This window comes from Neolamprologus brichardi, chromosome 18 (genome assembly GCF_056152115.1).
Source record: "Neolamprologus brichardi isolate AB-2024 chromosome 18, ASM5615211v1, whole genome shotgun sequence".
In the NCBI taxonomy this organism is placed as follows: Eukaryota; Metazoa; Chordata; class Actinopteri; order Cichliformes; family Cichlidae; genus Neolamprologus; species Neolamprologus brichardi.
Window position 1 is genome coordinate 32,561,076 of NC_142121.1, and position 24,612 is coordinate 32,585,687.

General features: G+C 40.6%; 1 protein-coding gene and 1 long non-coding RNA gene across 11 annotated transcripts in view; one reads left to right on the top strand and one right to left on the bottom strand.

Annotated features, from left to right (window-relative positions):
- ctnnd2b (catenin (cadherin-associated protein), delta 2b) overlaps nucleotides 1-14,460 on the top strand; it is a 202,160-nt gene extending 187,700 nt beyond the window's left edge. For 8 of the 10 annotated variants that reach the window (XM_006802752.2, XM_006802756.2, XM_035912958.2 and 5 more), the window contains 6 exons: nucleotides 646-907; nucleotides 4,243-4,336; nucleotides 4,465-4,591; nucleotides 7,971-8,099; nucleotides 9,783-9,859; nucleotides 11,767-14,460. In XM_006802752.2, coding sequence (XP_006802815.1) covers nucleotides 646-907; nucleotides 4,243-4,336; nucleotides 4,465-4,591; nucleotides 7,971-8,099; nucleotides 9,783-9,859; nucleotides 11,767-12,030 — 953 coding nt within the window. In that variant the 3' untranslated portion in view covers nucleotides 12,031-14,460. The remainder of the gene's footprint in view (nucleotides 1-645; nucleotides 908-4,242; nucleotides 4,337-4,464; nucleotides 4,592-7,970; nucleotides 8,100-9,782; nucleotides 9,860-11,766) is intronic. The other 2 variants (XM_006802755.2, XM_006802757.2) reach the window with 1 other exon arrangement.
- LOC148097819 (uncharacterized) lies at nucleotides 7,310-22,806 on the bottom strand. Its single transcript, XR_015716764.1, has 3 exons — nucleotides 22,729-22,806; nucleotides 22,182-22,235; nucleotides 7,310-7,428 (listed from the first exon to the last, which is right to left on the bottom strand). It is a non-coding gene; the product is annotated as an uncharacterized LOC148097819 (long non-coding RNA).
- Between the last annotated feature and the right edge of the window lie 1,806 nt (nucleotides 22,807-24,612).

A 24,612-nucleotide genomic window follows, 5' to 3' on the forward strand; every position in this document is an offset into this window, starting at 1 on the left:
ACTTAATTTTAACTGCTTTATTAAAACCAGTCTTTAGAATGGCCTTTACATTGGTTACACCTTTGTGTCTTCATGTGAATGCACTCAAAGTAGGTATTTTGCCTAGGAGTAGGCATCGTCTTGCTGATTTTTTTTATATGCAGCAGGTACAGGTAATTTCAGAAACAATGAAATAAGAAAATTGTTAGACTTGTACAGTCGAGACAAAAACTTTGAGCATTCTACCTTGATAGCAAAAATAAAAGCAGCTCTGATGCAAGCAAAGCAAAGAAAGCAGTTTCAACATTAGTTTACTGCAGAGCATCAGGATTGTTGATCTTGTGGAGGAATTGGTTAAGGTGAAGGAGCTGTGCAACTTCAACAAATTGAATTGAATCCTCTTAATAAGTTATAGGCTTTCTGTCCCTCCTGTGTGAAAGTCTTTCATCAGTTTTCATCAGTTAACCTAAAATGCAGGTTTTTGGACTGTGGGAGGAAGTCAGAGTACCTGGAGAAAATCCACACAAGCACACAAAGAACATACAAACTCCACACAGAAGCTCCACAAAATGTTTGTGTTTCGCTCCCATTCCTACATTTTTTTGTATCTTCTTCATATATTATTCACCTCACCTGTACTCTCCCTGTCACTCTCACGCACCAAAGGTAAATATGCCATGAGGGACCTGGTGCACCGTTTGCCTGGAGGCAGCAACAACAACAACAGCAGTGGTGGGGGAGGAGGCGGAGGAGGTGGCACCAACAGCAACAGCGGGCTGGTGGGGAAGACCATGTCGGATGACACCATCACGGCTATCTGCTGCGCGCTGCATGAGGTCATCACCAAGAACATGGAGAACACCAAAGCCCTGAGGGACGCTGGCGGCATCGAGAAGCTCATTGGCATCGCCCGCAGCAAGGGAGACAAGTAAGCCGAATGGGAAGACCATGCCATGTTGATGAGGGGGTAAACTAAAAGGATGCGGAGGTGACGATAAAAATGGTAGAAATTATCTAACTAGTCAAGGTTGTGAGGAAGCACCAACACTTTGTATCGTCTTATAGTTTTTTATACGCTGATCACATTTTAAATCACAAGATGCGAACAGGTGGACTGATCAAAATGATAAGAAAGGAGTAGGAATATAGATGTGTATTGGTGTGAAGGGGCTCAGAGCTGAGACAGGAGAGAAGGTTTACAGAGGCTGTGTGATTGTTTTTCTTAGTGCTGTGAGTCACCAGTCAAAGCAACAGAAAATAAGATCCAGCTAAAGTTTGGCCAGTCTGTACCCTGTGCGCTCCCTGCATAGTCTGTTTACCCACACACCTACATTGTTTTTATTGGACAGTCTATAAAGAGAGAGAACACAGAGGCGCAGAGCAAGGAGTATAATTTTAACTTGTTTAACTTGCTACAACGAAACATATTTACCGTCCACATCTTACAGTGCTTGCAGCCTGTGCTGTAGTAACTACTTGGCTCTATGTGAGGCTTTTGTTTGTTATATTACAGTACTGTGCACTAAAGCAATATAAATTATTTAATTTAAAGGTATTCATTCTGTTTAAAGGATTTAAAGGTGGCATCTATGAAACTGAACATCCAGCCGTGGAAGTTTCCCATTGCTACAAATCCTCGGATTTGCCAGACTTGTCAAGATTACGTTTAGCTGCTGCCTTTTTGAGGTTTCTCACAAAATGTCGTGTACAATGCTCAAAAGCTGTCTGCTATGTTGGAAATTATAGAAACAGGAAAACCAGGGAAAAACCATTTAGCAGTGGTTGCTGGAAGCTGCTGGCTGTCGCCGAGTCGTAGCTGAATCATTCAGGATTGCTTCATCCAGACTACGATGACCTGGATGACTGAGAACCTTCATCCAGCTCTAACTATAATCTTTATCAAATAGGAAACTGTTATGCCCAATCTTAAAAGTAGAGAGGGTGTCTGTCTCTGAAATGCAAACTGGGAGCTGGTTCTACAGAAGAGGGGCCTGAAAGCTGAAGGTTCTACCTCTGGTTCTACTTCCTAAAAGTAGAATTGAAGGCTTTTTAAGGAACTGTTGTCAGATATCTTAAGCTGGGTATCATCTGCATAGAAACAAATGTATGCTATGCCTGCTAATAATAATTGCCTAAGGGAATGTAAATAGAAATGGTCCCAGCACAGAACCCTGTGGAACTCACCAGATGATCAGTTAGCTGTTTTACAACGACTCTTTCAACAATTGTTGAAAAGAAGGTTGGAGATGTGCATGCCCATTGATAAAGATGGATCATATTTATGATTGAAACATTAATAAAAGGTAGGACGTATTTGAGCAGTCTAGTAGGAATGGGGTTTAATAGTCACGTTGATGGTTATTATTGTAGTTAACCAAGAAAGATTAATTGGAGAGAAATAATAATAATATAAATAATAAAGTTTAAGTTTTAGAAGTTGCGCTATATAATGAGGCATCTGTGGGATAGTTGTGAACAATCGGCTTCTTAAATAACCAAATTGTATTTTAAATGTCACTGAAATGTGTGGCATTCGCTTTGTATATACCATTGCATTATACAGATTTGTTAGCATTAGCAACCTTCATTCCTTGCCACTGGCCTGTACAGACTGTGTTGCAGAATAGTATACAGCTCTTCATTTTCTCTTTCAAAATACTAAAGAAGTCTGCTGGTCTGTGTGTCTGCTTTTTGTCTTACTGTCTACAAATACTCGCTAACAAATAGTCAAGCGTTAGCAAAACTTGAAAAAGTGCAACAAGCTTTTTTAAGAATTTGCTTGTTGATGTTCTTGTCTCATTTTGTAAGGCTGAAGCTGTGCGTAGTGGCTATTGGTTGCATAATATCTTAAAATCAGCAATGAATTAAATCTTATTTTTATCTGTCTTGATGCATGCTTAATCATCCAGGTAAGCAAATCCCAAAAGGTTGATTTTGTTCATCTGGACGTAGCGTTTTCAGTGGGAGAAACATTTAATCACTTATCTGCATTTCGGAACATCTTTCGCCATCTCACAATGCTGTGATTGCAGCCATTCCCCAACTCTGTGAATGGTACAGAATTTTCATATTAATGATCAAGAGACTGACCTCCCAGCCCATTGTTTATTCAGTGGTTTTTAGTTTCAGTCATTGTGCAAATGTACTGTTTATAAGATTGGGGAAACCTGCAGCCAGCTGAGACTGAAGAAGTCACTTGGATGAGTGACAGAACGTTTCTCCCACTGAAAACGCTACGTCGAGATGAACAGAACCTTTTGGGACTTATTTTTATCAGTTGTTGCCAGCTAAGAGAGGAAGCAGTGCTTAAACATCTAGTCAAATAGTTAGGCACATCCCTAATGCAATTAGATATATGATTTAAAAGCGGTCCCTAGGAAACCAGAAGTTCAAAGAGTGGGAGTTCTCCAAGTTAAAATTCCTAGATGACAGCTACTGACATCTGCTAAGTTGGTTTTAGCAGCAGCTCAGCTGTGTTATGATTAGATTTTGGCACTGAGGAATGACTAAAGTGCAGACAAAGATTACAGATAAAAGCGAGTGAATATGGATATAGATAATATGATGTAGCATAACTTCAGCTGTAATTTTAGCTCACTTTTGTTCTAACTGCATATCGTATACATTTCTAATTTTTGTCATGTAGAAAAAATGTTGCACCTGCTGTGTGCTTTTTCTGTTTTGTCTATGTCTATATCCTAGCATGGCATTCAATTCTCCATGATAGATAACAGGCTAAAACGAATTAGTAGTGTGTTTATTATTAGACTCACATTTAGATAAAATTACAGGTACCAGTTCAGCTGTGTTGTTCCTCAAAGAACATTTTTCCAGTGTTTCCTATTTGCGTTGCTGAAATTACACAGCCCGCAATCTGAGAATCCAAAACAACAACATTATCAAAATGTCTCGAAGAAATAAAGTTTCATTTCCTACGCACTGATAATGCCATATGAGCCAATTAAACCCACAGTCATTAGTCACTTGGGGGAAACAGAATGAAATATTGGCTAATAAATCAATCAGAAAAACAATTATGCAATTTGTCCTACGAACATTTAAGTGGCACATCAGAGAAGATGAAGAAGACGTTTTCCTCGAAGGCTGCATGAGATGCTGATTTACATGCGCGTTTAGTGTCTCCATTTTGTGTCTTTTTCTTTTTTATTCTGAACTGTGGTGTTTTTATAAAACGGCGTCTACCCAAACAGAGCAGAGGACGGTCGAGCTTTACGTTGTGTTTCTTTGTTTTCCTCTCTGCTGAATTCCCAGACATAGTCCCAAAGTGGTGAAAGCTGCATCTCAAGTCTTGAACAGCATGTGGCAATACAGAGACCTGCGCAGCCTCTATAAAAAGGTAAAGCCTCTGTACTCTGGGTATATAAATCCAGAATCTGTGCAATTACATGTAAAACCATTGCAAGGTAACTAAACACTGCCTCAAATCTTCTCCTCCTCATTTGCTTTCACTTTGGTCTCCCGCAGGACGGCTATTCCCAGTACCATTTTGTTGGCTCCTCCTCCACGATAGAGAGAGACAGACAGCGACCTTATTCTTCCTCTCGTACGCCCTCCATCTCTCCTGTGCGGACCTCGCCCAACAATCGATCAGGTGAGCCTACACATCCCCCTCTCCCATCTTCCCATTCATCACTCTTTCCACCAGTACAGTACAAACAAGCAGCGCTCCGATATATCTCAACTGTGCTTCAACCTTCACACTACAGTGACCACTGGTAAATTACTCCGCTGTCAAGGAAAATCCTTGCACTAAAAAAGTTTCCCGCCCTTGTGTTAAGTTAAGGTTTGACTAATAATAATGAGCATCTCCAAGGCCTCCGTGTTTCTGGGCTGATGGAGACACTTTGACAGTGATCATGTTGTGTAAGACACACAACCCTTGAAGAGCATTCATCGATACAGTTCATCCCGTGACAATGTAAAATGGGAGTGCCTCATATTTACTTATTTATCTAAGCTATCAATTGTTTATTGAGAAATTATAATGCTCTTAATAACATGCATTTGGATCTCCTCACTGTGCATGTGCTGCCTTAGCTTTTACATTAATGCGACAGCAATTACGTGGGTGGTGGAATTGCGGTTGAAAACATGTGAAGCCCGTTTGCTGTTTGCATAGATTGTCTGGGGCAGCTGTCAAAGTGTCCTTTCACAAGATACTAAATTCATCTCATCCATCGGCTTGTAAGTGTGACAGAAGAAGTGCCTAAAGTGCACAGAAGTGTGGATGTGTTTGAGAATATATTAGTGATGTGTTTAGTAGTGGAGTCAAAAACACTCTTAGCTCTTTTTTTCCTTTTTTATGGCCAATGTTGCTTAATTAGTGCTGGGAAGTTTGGTTATAATATACATGCATCGCTCAGACACACACATCATACAAATAAAGTACAAAAATGTCACTTTCCACAACTGGAGCACAGTCTTTGTGGGCTAGCTGTTACTATAAAAGGCAGCACACCAAAAAAACTTGTTGGGAGATCCTGTTTAATGGCTTTAATTAGTGCAGGTGAAGCTGAGCTGCAGCTGCCTGCATCAGACTCAACCTGATGGTGGCCACATGCTTCATACACAGCTTTAAAGCTTATAGTACAATTAGTAAAAAATACCCTTCCTATAGATTAAGCGTGAAATTTGCTATGACTAAAGCAGTTTTTCATATCTGGCTGTAAACATGTTTATATCATCTATAATGTGGCAGTCTATGAGGATTAACTATCATTTGGAGCCAGCCTCAAAGAGCAATTAAAGGAACTGTAGGTCAGCAGGAATCATCACCACAGCCAATATTCACAGCTCTCAATGTCACGTCTGCAACCTCAATTCCTCCATTTCCAGTGATTATGATTTTAAAATAACACCCAATGCATTTATGTTGCGCTTTTAGCGTTAAATTGCTCATATAGTCTTTAAATGTCTGCATCAGCGATTTAATGGGAATTAATAGAAACAGTGTCACAAGATTTGACAGAAAGCCAAATGTGTGAAGCTGTTTATGGAGGAGAAAGGCATCACAAAGTCAGTCATTAAGATCTCATTTAAATTGGTGTTCAGTTATAAAATCTGTTTAATCTCCTTTAACCAGTTGTTTCAATTATCATCCACTGCGTAGATGTGAGTTAGTCCTAGTGGACTGGACATGTTGGACTTAGTACTTAGTACAAACTTAGTACTTCCCCTCCCACCACAGATGTACACATGGGTCATTTTCCCATTGTATTAATATTCTGGATGCCATTAACAGAGCTGGGCAGACAGTGGCTTAAAAATCTTATTATGTCAAGAAATAAATTTAGAGATACTGTGAGTTTTTGTTTTCAATAATAGGAAATATATTTTGTATTGGCTGATTCAAAACCACCTTATTACTTTTTTATGTAAAACTGTGAAAGCAGTTCACAAGAAATGCACAATTAGTATATTGCCCTCAAGTCTAATTTGGGCACAGCCTTTACTCAAAGCCAGGGACAAAACATTTTAAATGAAAAATGAGATGATATTTTAGCATTTAATGAGCTTAAATGAACAATACAGGTTTCTTACAGGAGGGGAAATGAAGATAATATGTACCCTTTAAGAAGTTTCTTATATAATGCCCAATTTAATGGCAATCAGTGTAAAAGGTGTCGCAAGATTTCCCAGAAAGCCAAAAGTGGGAACCTGCTGATGGAGACCGTGATCACAAAGTCAGTGAGGTTTATATGATGACCTTGACTGCCAAGTTTCATGGAAATCCACCTTGTAATATATAGAATATAGTCCTATTGTCATTCACAGAGCCAGGCAGCTACAGCTGCCAACTGTGAGCTAATGCATAATTTAAAAATAATTTCAAATTACTTTATGCAAGAGCGTTTGAACATTTTTCACGTATTAGCCATCTACTTTTAAAAACAATAGCCAGGGCTGGATTTATGAGCCTTTCAGCTGACAAACCGGCAAAATAGAAATAAGTATAATAAAGACTCATTTCACATTTGTAAAATTTTGCAGGCAGTCACAGATTGTCCACTGAGCCTTTCTTTAATTTCACTCTTCATTTTCAAATGCACATAAAGGAAATAGTTCCTTTGTATTTAACACCATTGGAATAAATGCATTTCAATAAAAGTCGATGATTGGGTGTTTAAGTGCTGATATTACAATGGATTTGTTGTGCCAATAGAGCAGTAATGAGCATCTAGATCAATACTAAATGGATTATAACAGGCAAAGAAACAGGCACAGTAACACAAACAGGCGTCATTACCAGCAGCTTCTATGTGAGAGGCTGCTGTATGTGATTTGTAGATCAGAGCAAACTATGGCACCAAATCAATTGCCGACATGGCTTACCAGATCCAACTTATTGTCACCGTCACTGATCCCATCATCCCCTTCTCTTTTTTCGGACTGTGGGTGTTTATATTTCTTCTGATACTTCCAGGATGCCTGTTGGATACAAAAAGGTTTTCAGGTCACCAACAATAAGAGAACTTAATAAGCCAGTGGGAGTCTGAAATGGTGAGAATATATAGGAGGGGCCTGCAGTCAGGCAGCAAGAGGAGAAGAAAAGAGAGGATAGACTAAAGCCGACATAGGGAGGAGGGATGACTCAGTATTTACCTCTTTGAATCACAGCCTGGTCAAAAAGCTAAAGATTTGTGGAAAATGGTCCAAACCCACAGAGCCGCAGTCAAAGCTGCTCCCAGTACCCCTGTTTTTAACTCATTCCAGAGTGATGGTTAGAGCAAGTAATGCATACAGTGAAGCCACAGACCTCTCTGCTTTCATTGGCAGGTAAATGCAAGAGCTCAGAGTGTTGAACAAGTTCACGTTGCTCTGAAAGGATTCGACTGTGTTACAAACACTTGTCCTCCCTTTTGTAGTTTCTTCCTGATCTGTATTGATAATGTGTTGACTGATCTAATGTTAAACATACGTGTGTGTGTGTGTGTGTGTGTGTGTGTGTGTGTGTGTGTGTGTGTGTGTAGCGAGCGCTCCTGCGTCCCCCAGGGAGATGATGGCGTTGAAGGAGAGAAAGGCAGACTACGAGTCAACTGGCAATGCCAGTTACCATAGCAGCAAGGGCGAGCACACATCCCGGAAAGACGCCATGGCGGGTAGGAATTCCAAACTGCACATTTGTCACAAACACACATAAAGCTGTTTCCAGCAGAGGTGATGGTTTTAGTATAAAGGAGCGTGCATTTAGAGATATGAAAGGAATCGTTTCATGGGAAACTATTTATTTTTATCCCGAGAGAGATCATGGCAGTGAAAAGATTAAAACCACTTTCAGTTTTGTATTTAGCTTTGCCCAAAGATAAATCCACCTGTCAGTGCTTATTACATCACACTTGTTATGTCTTTTTTGTTCAGTAGGTTGTTGTTATTGTGTTAAAGCTGACATTGTGCAAAAACATCACAGGTGACTCAAAATACATTTAAACAAGATGTAGCTAGTTAGTGTGAGAGTCTTAGAGATGCTGGTTAGTTTGTTAGCTGGTTAGCTAACAGACTGCTAGCAGCAGCTTCAAATTTCTCTATAAAAATTGTCTGGAAAAACAGACACTAATAAATTAGACTAAATCTTTCCACTTTAAGCCACTCCAACCATAAACCTTCTTATATGCAGGGGTGCACATAAGTGGTCCGCAGGTGTGCATTCGCTGTCAAAATAAAAGACGCACACCAGATAAGAAGTTGCAACGAGCATTTGCGTACATAAGATTTTCTGGAGGAGGACAGACATTTGTTTAGAACTCTTAAAAATGTGGAAGAAGCAAGCTCCTTTAAGCAATTGCTTTGGTGTTCCTCCACCCCCAAAGAAATGTCAGAAGGAGTCCGAACCACAAAAGAAGCGCGTATTCTCGGAAAAGTTGTTGCAGGAGGTGAGCTGGCTTCAAACAAATGATGAACGCACAGAGATGTGGTGCAGAATGTGCCGTGAAAATCCCACTCTAGTGGACAAAAACAGTGCCTTTTATATGTACGTAAACGCGCGTTGCAACTTCTTATCTGGTGTGCGTCTTTTATTTTGACAGCGAATGCACACCTGCGGACCACTTATGTGCACCCCTGATTATATGCATAGGCTGTATATAAAAGATGGATGTAGCCACAGTGACATGACCAACTGGTCAGTGAAGTCCCTTTATGAGCCCTCAAGCTGGTATTTCTACCTGTGCTATGTTAGTGCTTTGAAATTGGATGTGTCAGGTGAAGGGTGGCTTTGACTGAGAAACCTAGAAACGCTGCAGACTCACATGAGCAGCCACTTATCAATGAATCTTTTTATGACTACCCAACTAGCATCTGAGACCACTGACCTCTGCTGTCTGCTCACTTTGCACACCTGAAAGCTGTGTCTGTGTTTTCTCTCTGGTCCATTGAGCTAAGTCAGTTCTGGCCTCTGGCCTCTAACACCAATCTCCCCATTGGAAGGCCTTAGGCTGTTGCACCATCATATCTTATAAGGAACTTTTCATTATCAGCAGCGTTTTTCTTCCAACATCACCATCAGCACAGTGCTTTAATCTTGTTGTCAACATCCTGGGTTTTAGCGAGGGTTTCATTGTTGTATGCGGTCTATCCTTGGAGAGCATTCACACCAAGAGCAGTTGTTACATGGGAAACAAAAAAATCCAAGCTCTCCTTAATCACCATTCATCATCCTCTTCATTAATGTTAATGCAGCAGGTGTCCAGCTGATACCACTGACAGCCTACTCCCATTTGATTACTTTAATTATAAAAACTGAGTAAACGATTTAGAGCATGAACTCATCCTCACTGTGTCTGCAGGTCAAATCTCCGGTGGGTCTTCAACGCTACACAGAGGAGCGTATGTGTCCCCAACTGATGACCTGAAGTATAATCAGGTATGACAAGTCCCTTTCTTTAGGAAACACATTCCATAATCAGGTTTCATGTACATGCTAAAGGTGACTTGTTCCCTCTAGCTGACACACCAGCATTAAAGGGGACATGAAATGCTGCACATAGATAGGCTAATTTACATCATGGAGCCCTGCTCTCAAAAGCTAACATAGGTTTAACACTGTGCGGCTTAACGTTTTTAGAACATGTTTAGCGTAATCATCACTAGGTTGGTTGGCTGGTTGCGGCTAATAGACTTACATTAGTTTATGTTAGCAAACTAGTGACACAATTGATAACTCAGTGGAAAACAAGGGCACTGAAACTAAAAAGCAATCTAAGGGGGTCACTTTGAACTGCCCCTATCTGCAAAAATGAGTTTTATGTTGAAAAAGCAAGGATATACCGTCCACTGTCACTCTGTCTCTTTAGCAGTAAGTGTTTGTTGCTGTTGTTTCTCGTTGTTTGGCCAGCTGCACTGAAACTGAAAAGTAATGTAAGGCTTTTATGAATGAAGACAGTGTGGAGGACTTTTTTTCCACTGAGTTATTGTTACTATTTAGACTTACATTTTTTTATGCTATCTCTTATCACCAACTAACCACCCTACCCAGTGAAATTACGTTCTGTACTGGCACAAGATGGCACAGCGGTAAATCTATGTCATTTTTTGGGAGCAGGGCTTCATAGTGTAAATTAGCCATTATACATGTCCACTATAAACTCAGAAGGTTCCTTCCTTCATGAAATGAATTACTAACACTACAAGAAGCAGGTGTGAATAAAAATAAGATGTAAAGAGTAAAGTGTAAAGAGAGGGGAAAAAATAAAAACACCAAAGACAGGTTAGTGATTACATTTGAACTCAATAGTTTAAGATGCCCCGAGTTCACTGAGGAAACGTTTGAAAGCCCACAACACTCAGCATCTGGGAGACTAGAAAGCATTAATATTTCCATGCTGCGCTGCCAGCTTTATTCAATTCTTTATGACTCATCTCACCTTTAAGAGGAAGATCTGCTGTATAGTTCTAGGTGAATAGGAAATATCACAGTGAAACTGAATCGTATAGGCTTTAATAGTGATACTATAAAGACACTATGAAGTCCTAAAAGGTCACTGTAAACCTATAAAGAATGCTGTTTAAGCACTATGGCAATACACCTGTGAATTCCAGTTATTCTCACAGTCTAGTCTTTGGTTGGATGGTGTTGCCGGTAAAAGCTAATCGCTACCCATCACCCACTTTGATGAAGCAATGTCAGAACCCAGTTTTATTGAGGTTTTGCAGACATGTGACCACTAACCATGTGATGCTACCTTATTTGGACATGGCATTGACAATAATAGTGACAACGTAGAATCAAGTGAACAGGGTCCCAATCAAACGCTTAAAGACGGGTGCATGACCATCTGTCAACTACCTGTTGCTATGGAAAAAAAGCTCCTCGTGGTTGGTTTGGTCACAAGCATATTGTTGCGGTGGTAGTTTGAATAGAAGTGATGGACTTGTGTATAAATACTGGCCAGCTGCTCTCTGAGCTGGAGTGAAACTGTAAAAAGTGCAACACAAATTGGAAATTTGCCTTCAAAGTTAAAGGTCCAACTTTTGAAATGTGAACCCTAAGGCACAGCTTTTAACTTGAAGGTGAACATCTCCATTTCCTGTTTGTGTCACACCTTTTCAGATTTTACTTCCACTCATCTAGTAGTAGACATCTGCTAGCAACCAAAGCAATCGCTTGGAGGCTTTGTATTGTATTACATCCAATATGGTGGACGACTCTATAGCAATGTGCAGTGTCACATGAGAAACCTCATGGTTCCCAGAGTTCCCCTCACTCTCACTTGGTGACTTGGACCAATCATGAGTGGTCATTTGTAATGATTGTGCTCTCCTTCTTTCTAGGTATCTTCTCAAGGCTTGCCATCAGAACCCTACCCCCCTTTCCAAAATCCTCCTCCACCTGACAGCAGCAACTACGAGGATCAGGCCTGCTACGAGAACCAGGTTCATGCTGGAGGGCGTCCCCCGCAGGGTGACCTTAACATGCACCTGCAGGGCCTCAAGTCCACCGGCAACTATGTAGACTTCTACTCAGCCTCACGGCCCTACAGCGAGCTCAACTACGAGACCAGCCACTACCCAGCCTCACCAGATTCCTGGGTGTAAGGGGAGATGAGGGAGGAGGAGGAGAGTACAGATAAAAGAAAACCCGGAAGTGAAGGGGGGGTGGCTTAAAGGTGGAGAGAAAGAAGAAAGGACAGGTTCCCTTCCTCCCTCCCCATCCTCCCCTGTAGTTCCTGAGTAGCATCATAGATAGCAGGATGATGAAGGGGGAGGATGGAGCGCATGAAAGGAGACGCGGGGAGAAAGCTTGATAGACATTTCACTCCTTTCAGGGACATCTCTGAGAGGAAGGAGAGGACCAGAAGCAAATGGAGGAGTGGCCAAGCATGTGCATGCACACCACCAACCAAACTGACCGACACATTTTCTTTCTGTGTTTCGTTTGTGATCAACAAGTGGTAGAGAAGGTTCACCAGACAGAAAGAGTGCCCGCTTCTTGTAGGCCTCTGGATACAGAATGTCAATCGGAGACTAACCCGGAGAGAGAGAAGAGAGTCGGGACATAAAAGGGAAGCGGGAGAGCAAAAGTTGGCAAACGGTTTTGCGATGAAGAAGGACGATGAAAGATAAACGTGGATCGGTGGACTTGAGGATGAGATGTTTTGCAGCGAGTCAGAGATACCCCAAGAGGAATCTGTAAATATGTGGTATAGCATCCATGGGTTTTAGTAAAGTGAAGCACAAGAACTGTAGGACACATAGGACGTCTGTCACACAAAACTTTTCTTTCTGTCTGTGGCTTCAGCGTGACGTATTGTCTGGGCAAGAAAGACTTTTGGTCATTTGTAACACTTTTTTTTGTGTTTCTACTTTTTTAATTCTGATTGTATAGTATTTGATGTACACTGTACATTTACGAAGATGCATTGCGTACTGTACATTGCACTATTTTCTGTGTCATGTCAGGCCTTTTGCCACTGGTTCCAACTCACCTCCTCACCAAGTACGCCCCCTTACCCAAACACACACTCATATCATGGATGTCGCTAATGTGAAACACTGGATATGAATTGCAAGGTCACGGTGCTCCTTTCCACTGCCCTACAGTTAGTACAGCTGCCAGAACTGCTAAAGAAAGGTTGTTTTTTGGGCTTTTTTAGGCTAGCGTTACATCTTCTCCACACCATTCCCCTGCTTTTACCCCCCTCCTTTGAGTGACCTGTGTTCATCGTGTATATAACCGTGCCAAACGAGGGATACTTCCCCTCAGCTGAAAGGGGAGTGTTGACGGTGCATTCAAGGGTCCAAGTTGAGCTGAAGGTTTTCAGCTGAACATCCTCGCCGTTCTAACGATGCCACTTTGTAAATGCTTTGGTTTTTCTAAACTGTGTTTTACTGGGATGAAAACCGTCGAACTGCACCGAAACTCCCAAGTAAAATTGTAACAAGAAAAAAAAAAAGAAGAAGAAGAGAAAAAGGAAAATCGCAGAGGGACTGTGGAGCCTCACTTCCTCCAGAGCTGTACAAAATTAGTTGATTTCTGTGTTGTAAATTAATTCATGTTTGAAGTACAAAAAAAGAAAAAACTTTTCTGAGAGATGGTTGGCAATTCTAACTTCATGGTAGACAACAACTGTTAATAGAGTACGGATATATATTATATAAATATAAATATATACTTTTTATGTGCAGATGTGGATGTCACTTATAGCAGCAACATTATGGAAAAAAGACTTGTTAAAAAAAAATTTAAAAAAAAAACAGCTACATGTAGGAATTTTGTTCACAGTTAATTTTCTGGTCAGCACACTAAAATTGTCAACTTTGTGTAGTAATGTTGTTGCTATGTGGAGTAGAGTAGACCAGGACCCAGGGATCCACGTCGTCACTGAGGCAGTCTAGCAAAGGTGCTACATCCGTGAGAAGTATTTCCGACACGTCTGTATTCTGTCTGTGCACAAGATGTTTTCAGACTCCACCCATCGTGCTGCACTGATAAAACCATCGGAGTGTGTCACCAGTGCACCTCTGCTTTTTAGAGGATTTGGTCTCAGATACCAAAACATGCACCTGTCAATGCATGCCCATTTTGTTGTCAAACTGAAATATCTTTTTTCTTTTCTTTCTTCTGTTTTTTTTTCTGTAAGTGAAGAAGGCTAAATTGTAAAAGGTGACACCAGACCCTGGTTCTCCCTACTCACTGCTGTTTAGAAGTCCTAGAGGTCATCTTCCAATGCTTGATAAAGCCACTCGTAATGCAGCAGCTCGCCGCCCCACCACCACAAACACACACTGGATGGAAAGCAGACGTGCTGTATTTTTGTTAGTAAGCATCTGGAAACTGACAACGTTATGTATGTCCTTGTGATCCTTAGGCAGAGAAAACTTACTATGAGACCTGTATGGAGATATAACGTCGGTGACCTTTTTGTTGCTAGACCAAACGTGTTTTAAAAAGAGAAATTGTGAATCTTTCTATTGCCTCAAACAGACTGCAACTGCTCCAAAAAATATAAACGAACCATCAAAGAACCTCTGATTCTGAGAGTTTGTTTGTTCTGGTGTCAAAAACAAAGCTGTTTACAACTGAAGTAGTACTCCTGGTGCAAAATTGAGGACTCTTTTCTCCAATTCTATTCAGTTTTATTCATATTGCAGGTAAAGACTGTGATATAAAGAGAAAAAGCCAGCTATCAGATGACCCCCCTGTGAACAAGCACTCGGTGGCAGTGGGAAGGAAAAAAACCCTTTTAACAGGAAGAAGCCTCCAGCAGAACCAGGCTCAGGGAGGGGCGGCCATCTGCCACGACTGGTCGAGATAAAGGCTTGTAATTGAATGAGCTGCACAGATTAACCTGCAGAAAAACGAGAACAGGAAGTGACACAATACCACAGTGATCCAATAGCACGCTATGCTATTCTCCCATGTTTGTCTTCCTCATTATATTATCCTAACTTTTTACCACATACTCTCCAACCTGTTGAAATGTAGGCTTGATTGCATGAGGCACTCTGACAGAGCTGGCATTGTACCATCACCAGCAGCAGCTGTGGCACCACATCAGTGGAAAAAAGGTATTCTGTTTTTTTTCCAGTGTGCTGTGTCTGCAGAACAGCTTAGGTTTTATTGTTTGGCATCCCACTTTCCAGGGAGTTTTACCCACCCTTCTTTTAGTACAGGATGGAAATGTGTTCGCTAGAGTCAGACATTGTTCACATCACAGGAAACACATTTCTATAGTTGCTAAGTCAACCAGATGTCCTACTTTGCAGGACTGTAAGGCATTTTTATCCCTTGTCTCCTATCCCTTATACTGAGAGTTCTCCAACACATCTGTTCTTGTGTGGGTCCAGCCTCCTCCCAAGGACGTGCGTGTTCAATTAACTGGTGATTCTAAATTGGCCATACTTATTGATTTGAGAGTGTGTTTGTCTGCCTCGAGCTGTGGTTTGACAGGTGACCTGACCAGTGTGTACCCCACCTGTCACCCTGTGTCAGCTGGGATAGGCCCCGGCTCACTGTGAATAAGCAGTTAGGAAAGCAGATGTGTGATTGGCTCAAATTTAAAAAAGAGAGAGAACAGACGTGAGTCTCACAAGAAATGTGTGAGTCAAAGTGAAATGTGTCACTCTGTGGATGCATTCCCCTTAAATAATGCCACAACGAGCAGGAGCTTTAATATTTAACAAGGATTACACAAGTATACAAAAGTTATTTTGTTATGTGCATTCACATATGATATTTGTGTCCTTCATAGTTTTTGTTCTCCACTTATGAAAAGATCCTAACTTAGACTCTTGTCCCATGATCAAACTCTTTCAACCACATTAAGCTCCAAGGAAGGACTATTTTTACATATTTCCTGGTCCTGGGACAGTGCACACTCATGGTTAGTTGCCAGAAAGCATTCTTATGTGAAACTAACAATAGAATACAAGTCATTCAGTGGTCCCTCAGCCCACTGCAGACGGAAGCAAGAAAAGGAATCCAACCATGCTTTGTTAAACACTGACATACAGAGTGCTACAGGAATGAGTCCTAAAACCCTGAAATAAGTCATTAATGTCCATTTCACTTCCAGGGGTTTGGCTTAGAGGTTTGCATTTGAAGATCCTAGAGTTTTATTTTAAACAAAGCTTTTATCTCAGTGTTCCACCATCCTAGACAAAATCCCTGAAACCAGAGAGATGCTACCTTCATGTAAAGTCCTGCAGATGCAGGTTTGGTCTGAATCCAGCAGAGCACCTTTGGGGTGACACTGAAAAGGAAATTGGCAGCATGACTGTCTGACTGACAAATCTACTGAAGTGATGTGATGTGTCAGTCAGCATGGAGCCAGATCTCACTCACAGGAAGGTTTTCAGCATTTTGTGGAAGCTGGGAACAAAAACTGCCCCGTGAGTAAAGGGGGCGGGGTCTAACTAGCAGCAGTTTGCTGCCTCTAATAAACTAGATGAGTGCACATGTTGTATTAAAGATACCGCAAATAGAAACTGGGAGAATTAACCAGTGTGGTATAGCACATTGTAGAGACTATTAACATAAATGCTGCTCATCATTTAGGCACGGGACAAAATGTGGCTTTAGCCTTTGCTATTTACCTTTAATTTTTCCATTTTTACTTAGATAAGATCAACACATGTTGATGTGACGTAATCAATGGAGTTTTCCAGTGGTCTGTGTGTGTGTGCGTGTGTCTGTGGTGTGCAGGTCCATCCATGCAATGACTTCATTTTGGCCTGTAAAGGGTCATGAGTGCTCTCTGGTGGTCATTAGAGAAACTGCACCACAGGTCAGGGTGGCGGCCATTTTAGTCTCCGAGGCCTGTTCTGCATGACTTTCTGCAGATGGATCGCCACACCACAGACACGCACAGCATCTCTGAGAGCTGTGTGTGGGGGGGAGAGTGTGGCTACACTGTCGGAGTACAGAGCAAAGTGAGAGAGAAGCTCAAGAAATAAAAAGTGGACGTCCTGTAAGTTTTTCACCGACTCTGGATGCTGATCTAAGAGCTTCTGTATCACGCAAACAGTTTCTTTCTGTGGTCTGAGTATATGATCAAGCGTGGGAATCCGACCAAAATTGAAATAAGTAGCATCAAAGACTGTATATAAAAGATGGATCTAACCCTGTGATGTCACATATTTAATGCTGTAAAGCTAGCTATTTTACCACAGAAGGCTATGGAGATGCCCTCACCTTTGAAGCCAGGGTTTAAAGAGCTTTTCAGTTTCCAGCCACACGGGTCGTTTGCTAGGTAGCTACTTAGCTTCACACGCAAAGTCAGTATTTCAGTTGATTTGTTCAATAACAAACAACTGAGAGAAGGATACAGTTAGAGCCTTCGCTGTCCTAAAACTGGCATTACAATTCACAAACAAGGCCTTGAATATGGCTTAAATGTTCTGGTTGAATATGGTGTGTTAGATAAACAAAAGGAAAACTTGTTACACACGCGCAATGGCAAACCAAGGTTGAAAAAGTGTTATCATTCAAGGAAAAGTTGCAGAATCTCTATCAGACCTGTTAGATTTGCTTTTACTTGTCCTCTGAATCTACACTTTGTCCAAGAGGCTCATGTTGCCACTTCTAAATAACTCTCAAGTGTTGTTTCAGGTCCCTGTCAAAATGATGTATCCTCAAAGCAAAATCATTGGTTTTTCGTTATGACTTCCAACTTTTGGCAGAGACTAAAAAGGTCCATGGAGAGAGGCTTTAACAGCCTCCGGTACTGTTCAGTATTGTGGCTCAGTCCTTCCTTCAACATGCCAGGCACATTTTTTTTTAAGTGCTCTGCTCATTCATCCCTTTGGTGTTTCATGTTTTACTGGCTCCAATTTACATCCTTACTCAAGTAACCTGGATTAAATATTAAAGGGATATTTAGCAGAGTTTGTCCTGCCCCGCAGCAGTACATGACAATAATAAATCTGCTCTGCATGGCTCACTGCCAGACTTAAACATATAGTTTATTTATTTAATTTTTTGGCTGCAAGGACCTGTGCATTTTCAAGATCAACCACTGATAGGCATAAATCAAAGTCCACTTTGCAAGATGTCTTGGTCAGTGTGATTCGACCTTCTCTGTACAGAACGTAGGTTCACAGAGTGTCCTCAGATTCTCTTGCCAAGAGTAGAAAATATCTAAGTCCTCATCCTAAAGACTTGGTGGCTGCTTTCCTCAAACACAGAAAACGGAACACAGGGTTTCCTTTTTAAAATATAAAATGTTTTCACATTTACATGTTTTAGCAAAAACTCTTAAAAACCAACACATCATGCAACGATCTAAAGAAACAAAGTCATTCCCATCTATCAGTCTGGAAACGGTTACAAAGCATTTCTAAGGCTTTGGGACTCCAGTGAACCACGGCGAGAACCATCCATGAATGGAGGAACCTTGTGCCGTTATATCTGGCATAAAACTAACACAGCATTTCATAACAAGAACATCATACCAAGAGTCAAACACGGCGGTGCTAGTGTGATGGTCTGGAGGTGCTTTGCCGATTCAGGACCTGGACAACAGAACCATGAATTCTGCTCTCTACCAGGAGATCCTGAAGGTAAATGTCTGACCATCAGTTTGTACTCTGAAGTTCAAACACACTGAGGTTATGAAGCAGGACAAAGATCCAAAGCAACTCCAGCCCTAAATCAAAGAAAGAAACAGTAGGAACTTTTTAGAGTGACATAATCAAAGTTCCAATTTGATTGGAAAAAAATTCCTCCAAAGGAAAAAAAACCCTAATAAATCAGAAAAGGGGAAAATACTTTTTCACAAGACTGTGTATAAATAAAGATGAAACATTAAGGGACCTTTATGTTGCAGTTACACAGGTTAGAGATGCAGCTATTATTGTTGCAACCATTTAGAAGGATCCATCCAGAGGTAGATCCGATCACTACAACTTTTTGCAATTGGTTGCTGAGAGCAAAAAAAAGAATTCAATTGAATCTTTCCTAGTCACAAGGTTTCCAATTATCACAGCAGAGGTTCCCAAAGTGTGGGAACCGCGCCGCGGTATGAAAAAAAGAAAAAAGAACGCTTGGACACTGCTAGCATAATGGACAGGTTTTTGACGGGGCTCCCACACAAACGCAAAGCAGGAGATGAAGCATCATCAAATAGGTTTCCAAACCAACTTCCTTCCAAGCCAAAGACTAGAAAATATGATGAAGCATATCTTCCCTTTGGTTTTACCTGCACAACTGCCAAGGTAGGTCTCCCCTGCAGAATTGGTTTCCCTGCATCGGGAGCACGCGCTTGGCTCTCCAAATCACGGACGAACAGTCCGCGAAGATTTTTCAGGGGGGCCTAGCAAAAAAAGCTTGGGAGCCACTGCTCTAGTGTGACTGAGGCTATAACCACAACACTGAGGAAATCTGGTGGTCTTGTGGCTCTATCTACCCTGATGGGAATATTCTCTTCCGGGATAACAATACTGCATCAACAAAGGTTTGCTAAAATAATTCACATCATTTTCAGTCACATGATCACAACCCAGCTCTGCCCTCCACCATCATCAAAGCAGCAAATGAGGAAATATCTTTTGAAAGAGTGTTGTTCCATCTCTCCAGTAGACTTCGAGACTCGAGGAATCCATAACAAGGCACACTGAAGCGCCTGACTAGGATATTTATAGTTGGCTTTTCCTTTAACCCTGTGACATAATCTAATTGCAATGCTAGGAAATCAACACATGCAATAATTCTGGCATACACTAATATTTGTATTACTCATATCATATCACTCATATTTGAATATTTCTAGGGTAGGGTTAGGGAAACTACAAACAATGGCACCGCAGACCTTTAATGTACATTTGTTGCAATTCTCAGTGGTTTCCACTAGAGGGCAAATAAGGTCACATCCATCCATCCATCGCTTCTGCTCATCCTTTTCAGGGTTGCAGAGGGCACTGGAGCCTATCCCAGCTGTCTTAGGGGCAAGAGGTGGGCTACACCCTGGACAGATCGCCAGTCTGTTGCAGGGTAACACATAGACATAGACAACCATTCGTGCTCACATTCACTCCCACATTCACAACTATGGGCAATTTAGAGTTTCCAATTAACCTAACCTCACTAACTGCATGTCTTTGGACTGTGGGAGGAAGCCAGAGTTCCCGAACAGAATCCAAAAATATAAGCACATGTAAATGTTTTTTTGTATTATGACCATTCTGGAGCAAAATTAGCCAAAATATTGAAGCATTGCACTGGAAAAGCTAAGGATGGCTTTCACACCATCACCAGTACTCACAGAGCACTGGATCTATACAGTACCTGACAGTAAACACGTCCTCAACATTAGCCAAAAATTGAAGTTGCCCTTTCTAACATGTTCTCAATAATGGATAATCTGGTTTAGATGGCCAATAGATGATGCAGGAGGCAGCAGGAATGATTTGCACACAGTGAATCCTCTCTACATTTGCCTGCAGATGGGCGCAGTCGGACATCACGCAGACCTAAAGTATGGAGCTGGCAAGTTTAAAATGTTTTAATGTTTGTTCAGAACAATTGGGACACATGCTTCATGCACAGGGTTCGAGATGACAGTGTATGTTTCTCATGGTGTTTTTTTGTGAAGTCAACAAGTCACAGTCTAGCACTAAGCTGTTTATTTTTGGCGCTGCCTTTCAAATTCTCCACAAAGCCCTCACAAAGCCTGCGTGAGCTGGCTTCTCAGCTCAGCTATCAAGTACTGCTCGTAAGCTCTCCACTTCCATGAAAATTCCTGTTGTACTATGTATTGATGTAAAATGGGTTGCTGGCTTCCTCCTGAATGTTCAGCTGTCCTTGTCTGCAGCTATCATCTGTGACAGCCAGTCACCAATCATCATTTGGCTGCGTTGGAGCTCTTCTCTCCATCCTGTTAAAATCCCTCCAACTGGCTGTCACCTTCCTGCTCTTTAAAGCCCCATTCCCGCCCTCTTGGTATTCCTCTCCAATAAATGTGTATGTCAGTTTCCAATACGTTGTGCCCTTTCTCCAAGGCTTTTACCCTTTTTTCTTCTAAGGTAAATAGGACCCATGGACTGTAAAAGATGGACACAGCTTCCAAAACTGAAAAATCAATGGGGAACTTTGTTTTAATTTTTAAAAAAATTGTGTTACATTTAGAGTAAATAAATGATAAAAAAGGGTCTGACAGACCTAACTGAGTTCTTCAGTTTAAGGAAGCAGCTGGCATAAAGTAATCTATGACCCTAAAACACCTTTTCCTGGTAAGATTAGAGTCTCAGTTTTGATCCCCTTGAGTAGAATATGATGTCCAAATGTTCTGTTTGCTAAGTTGCTGCAAGGGCGTAGATTTGGTTTGGGCATTGGTGGGGATGGATGATTGAACCACCGAACCCTGCCCTGTTTCTTTTTTTTCCTTTTTGTCTTTGTTTCTTGATAAAAAAGGAGAAATATACTTCCCTGCATATGCTATTCTACATGCTTTTCAACCATTTAAACTTAAAATTCATAGTTTTGTTAAATTTGTTAAATTACTATTAAACAAATGACTGACTAAGTATTTTAGAGTTTAGTTTACTTCAGCCATATTCCATATAAATCAGGTATCATACAAAAATAAAAATAGCTTCAAATACAATCATGACAATAAAAGAATATGACTTTAAGGACTTAACAACATTACTTCAGTTATAGTACACCAACATCTCTTATATACATTAGCACTAAGGGAACACTGAATGACCTGGTGGTTTTTGTCCATAAAACTACTCGTCTAAGATTACCACAAAGTAAAAGATCTCTCAGCAAAATTATGCAACATTTTAGGCACTATTGCCCCGATCAAGTCAGTGAGCTGGGATGTTTTATTCTAAACATGAGCTACTGTTACAGCAACAGACATGGACTACTGGTGTCCCACACAACAACTCAATGTCCACTATGTGAAGGAGCCACACACATGCCTGCTCCTCTCGTTAACTGAAATAAACTGCTGGCATATTTGTTTTACATCTATACTGTGAGAGCACTGAAGCTTCTTTCAGCCTCAGCCGAGGATACTGGGATGATGGGATGATGATAATAAATACTATTTAATCTACAGCACCAAATCATCAGTCAGTCACCTGTGACCTCACCTCTTCACCTCTGTCCGAGCTACAACATGGCAGAGCTGCCTCTGTCACCTGATAAATAACAGTTATCAGGTGACATTCCAAATACATGCAGTCACACATGTGCTTAAAATACAGTCATGAACCAACAAGTCATCATCCAATCTCACCTGTGATCTTGTGTCACCATTACTCTCTGAGCTCTGTGTTGGTTCTTCTGTCACCTGACAAATAGGACATACATGACAATAAGATTAAAATGAGTAGCTGCTTCAGTGTTTCTGTCAATTTGTGCAAATCTTGACACATCAGTAATGTTTGTAGGGTGAGTGCATTTTTAAAACAATTTGTGCAACTGCACTACAAGGTGGAATATTTGCAAAATCATGGCTACTTCGTGATATTTTGTCTCAAAAATTAACCCTATGAATATGTCAGTACCATTAGAATGAAATTATTGTGTCACCAACATTTTAACGTTAGACATATAATTTTAACAGCCTCTGTAAACTAATATCCTGGCTTGTTCAAGGCTGCCGTTTTCTCTGACAGAGACTGAGATAACTAATAGTGCTGCCTGTTGTGCAGTTAGTTTCCAAAACACGTTATTCATGGTTGCATACAATTTTAGACTGATGTGGGCCAAAGCCTAGCATAGCCTGTAACGTTATTATGACGGACACATTTTATGAGTTAATTTGGCTTTAAGTGACTTACAGGTTTCTTTGAAAAATACTTTCTTATATCCAGGTTCTTCCTCTTTGCTGCCGTCCTCCTCTCCTCCTCGCAGCGCAGGCTTGCCGCTGCTAAAACTAAACAGAGCTCCCTGAAAGGCACAGCCAATCACATTGGCCATATTTGTCACATGAGGTAGGACTCTAGTAGAGAACGTAATTTAACCCTTTAAGACCTACCATAGAACCAAGTCCGCCAGAGCTTATATTATATTTTTACATGGTGTAGTGCCATTTTTGGGAGCATTTCAAGTTGCTATACATCAATACAACCATTATAGCCCAGATTTTAATAATATGTATGCATTAAGTGCATAGTAATTACATAAGTTGCAAAAAAGTGCAATAAACTACAAAAAAATTGAAAATCGTTTTTGTTTTTTTTAACATATATTTCTAGTTAGATAAATTTAAGAGGCTTATCCCTCAAAATTGTAAATACAAAAAAGTTGCAAAAAATAGTTTCCCACGACAGGAAATTTATTTTGAGTGTCTTCATAGTTTTATTTTTGAAATACACCAATTTTTATACTGCAGGAAAAACGAAAATATTATACTGCAAATTTGCAAAAAAGCAGCATATGCATCAAAATAAACAATTTCCAGCAGTGCAATATGAGTCCTAAGCATCCCAGAAACGACACAGAAAGTCATAAAGTCAAACATAACTTTTAAAAACACCAGTATAGGCTCATGAGGCCCTGATGGTAAAAAACAAAACAAAACTACATTTCCGCGAAAATGACATCACTTCCGGTTTCGGGCAGGTAATGCCGCCATTACAAAGGTTCGCGCTGACTCTATTCCAAGTAGGAAGGATTATGAACAGCTGATCGGATCGGCAAAGCGTGTTTCTGGAATATTATGTTTTTGTTGCTGCAAGTGCTTTTTATACAGTTTTTGCAAAGCTATATGTGGAAGGAAACTGTAACCGAGGACAAGCTGATGGCATAAGATGTAAGTACAACTAGTGATGGTGAGATGAAGCCTCATGATGAACTGAAGCTTTCCACCCAATTGGTCGACTCATGGTTCGAAGCATTGTGATGATTCATTTGCTCTACTGCGCCATCAAGTGGACAATTCAAGTGAAATCTCTGTGATTATAATGATGTGTAAACCTCTAAACTGAATAAATAAATTGTTTTCTTGGTTATTTATCCTGAATATTGTCTCAGTATGTGTGATACAAAAGAGAAAATGGAAACTATCAGGACAGAGTTTTGGTATGTTTGTGTAACTGTTAGCCTCAGACAGTCAGTCAATAGTATAATTCAGATCATAGATCAGTACATTTGCATATTTTTATAACTATAAAAAGAAAGCTGACACTTTCGAGACTTCATCTAATGTGTAAGCATCACAGCAGATGCCTTAGATTAGAATCAGTGAGCTGTCGGCTTTCAGCCCCGACCGTGTCCGCGCTGTCTGGTGAGAAAGGCGACATCTCACTGATTCTGATGCGTCAGCGCTTTGTGTTTTTGCACGTCTGCACGTCTTTGTGCAGAATTGGTGTACCTGCTCTCATTTACTGTTTTAGCTGTTTGGTGGTGGTTGAAATGTAGTAATATTTATATTAAAAATCGATTCAGGATTTTAATGAATCGATATCACGTTATCCAAGCTAGAATCGATTTTAATCGATAATCAAAACCCGCTCCTAGTACCTGTGTAATCATGCTTATGTACATCTGGATAATGACACAAACTAGTATTTGGCGCTTCACTTTTTAATAAACTAAAAGACAGAAATCAGATTATAGGATCTGTAGTGTTGTTTATTTATATTATGGTGCTTATCATTTGTGATATTTATTACTGTGTGCATACTTTATTAGAAGAGATAAAATAAAATAAAAAATCTCTT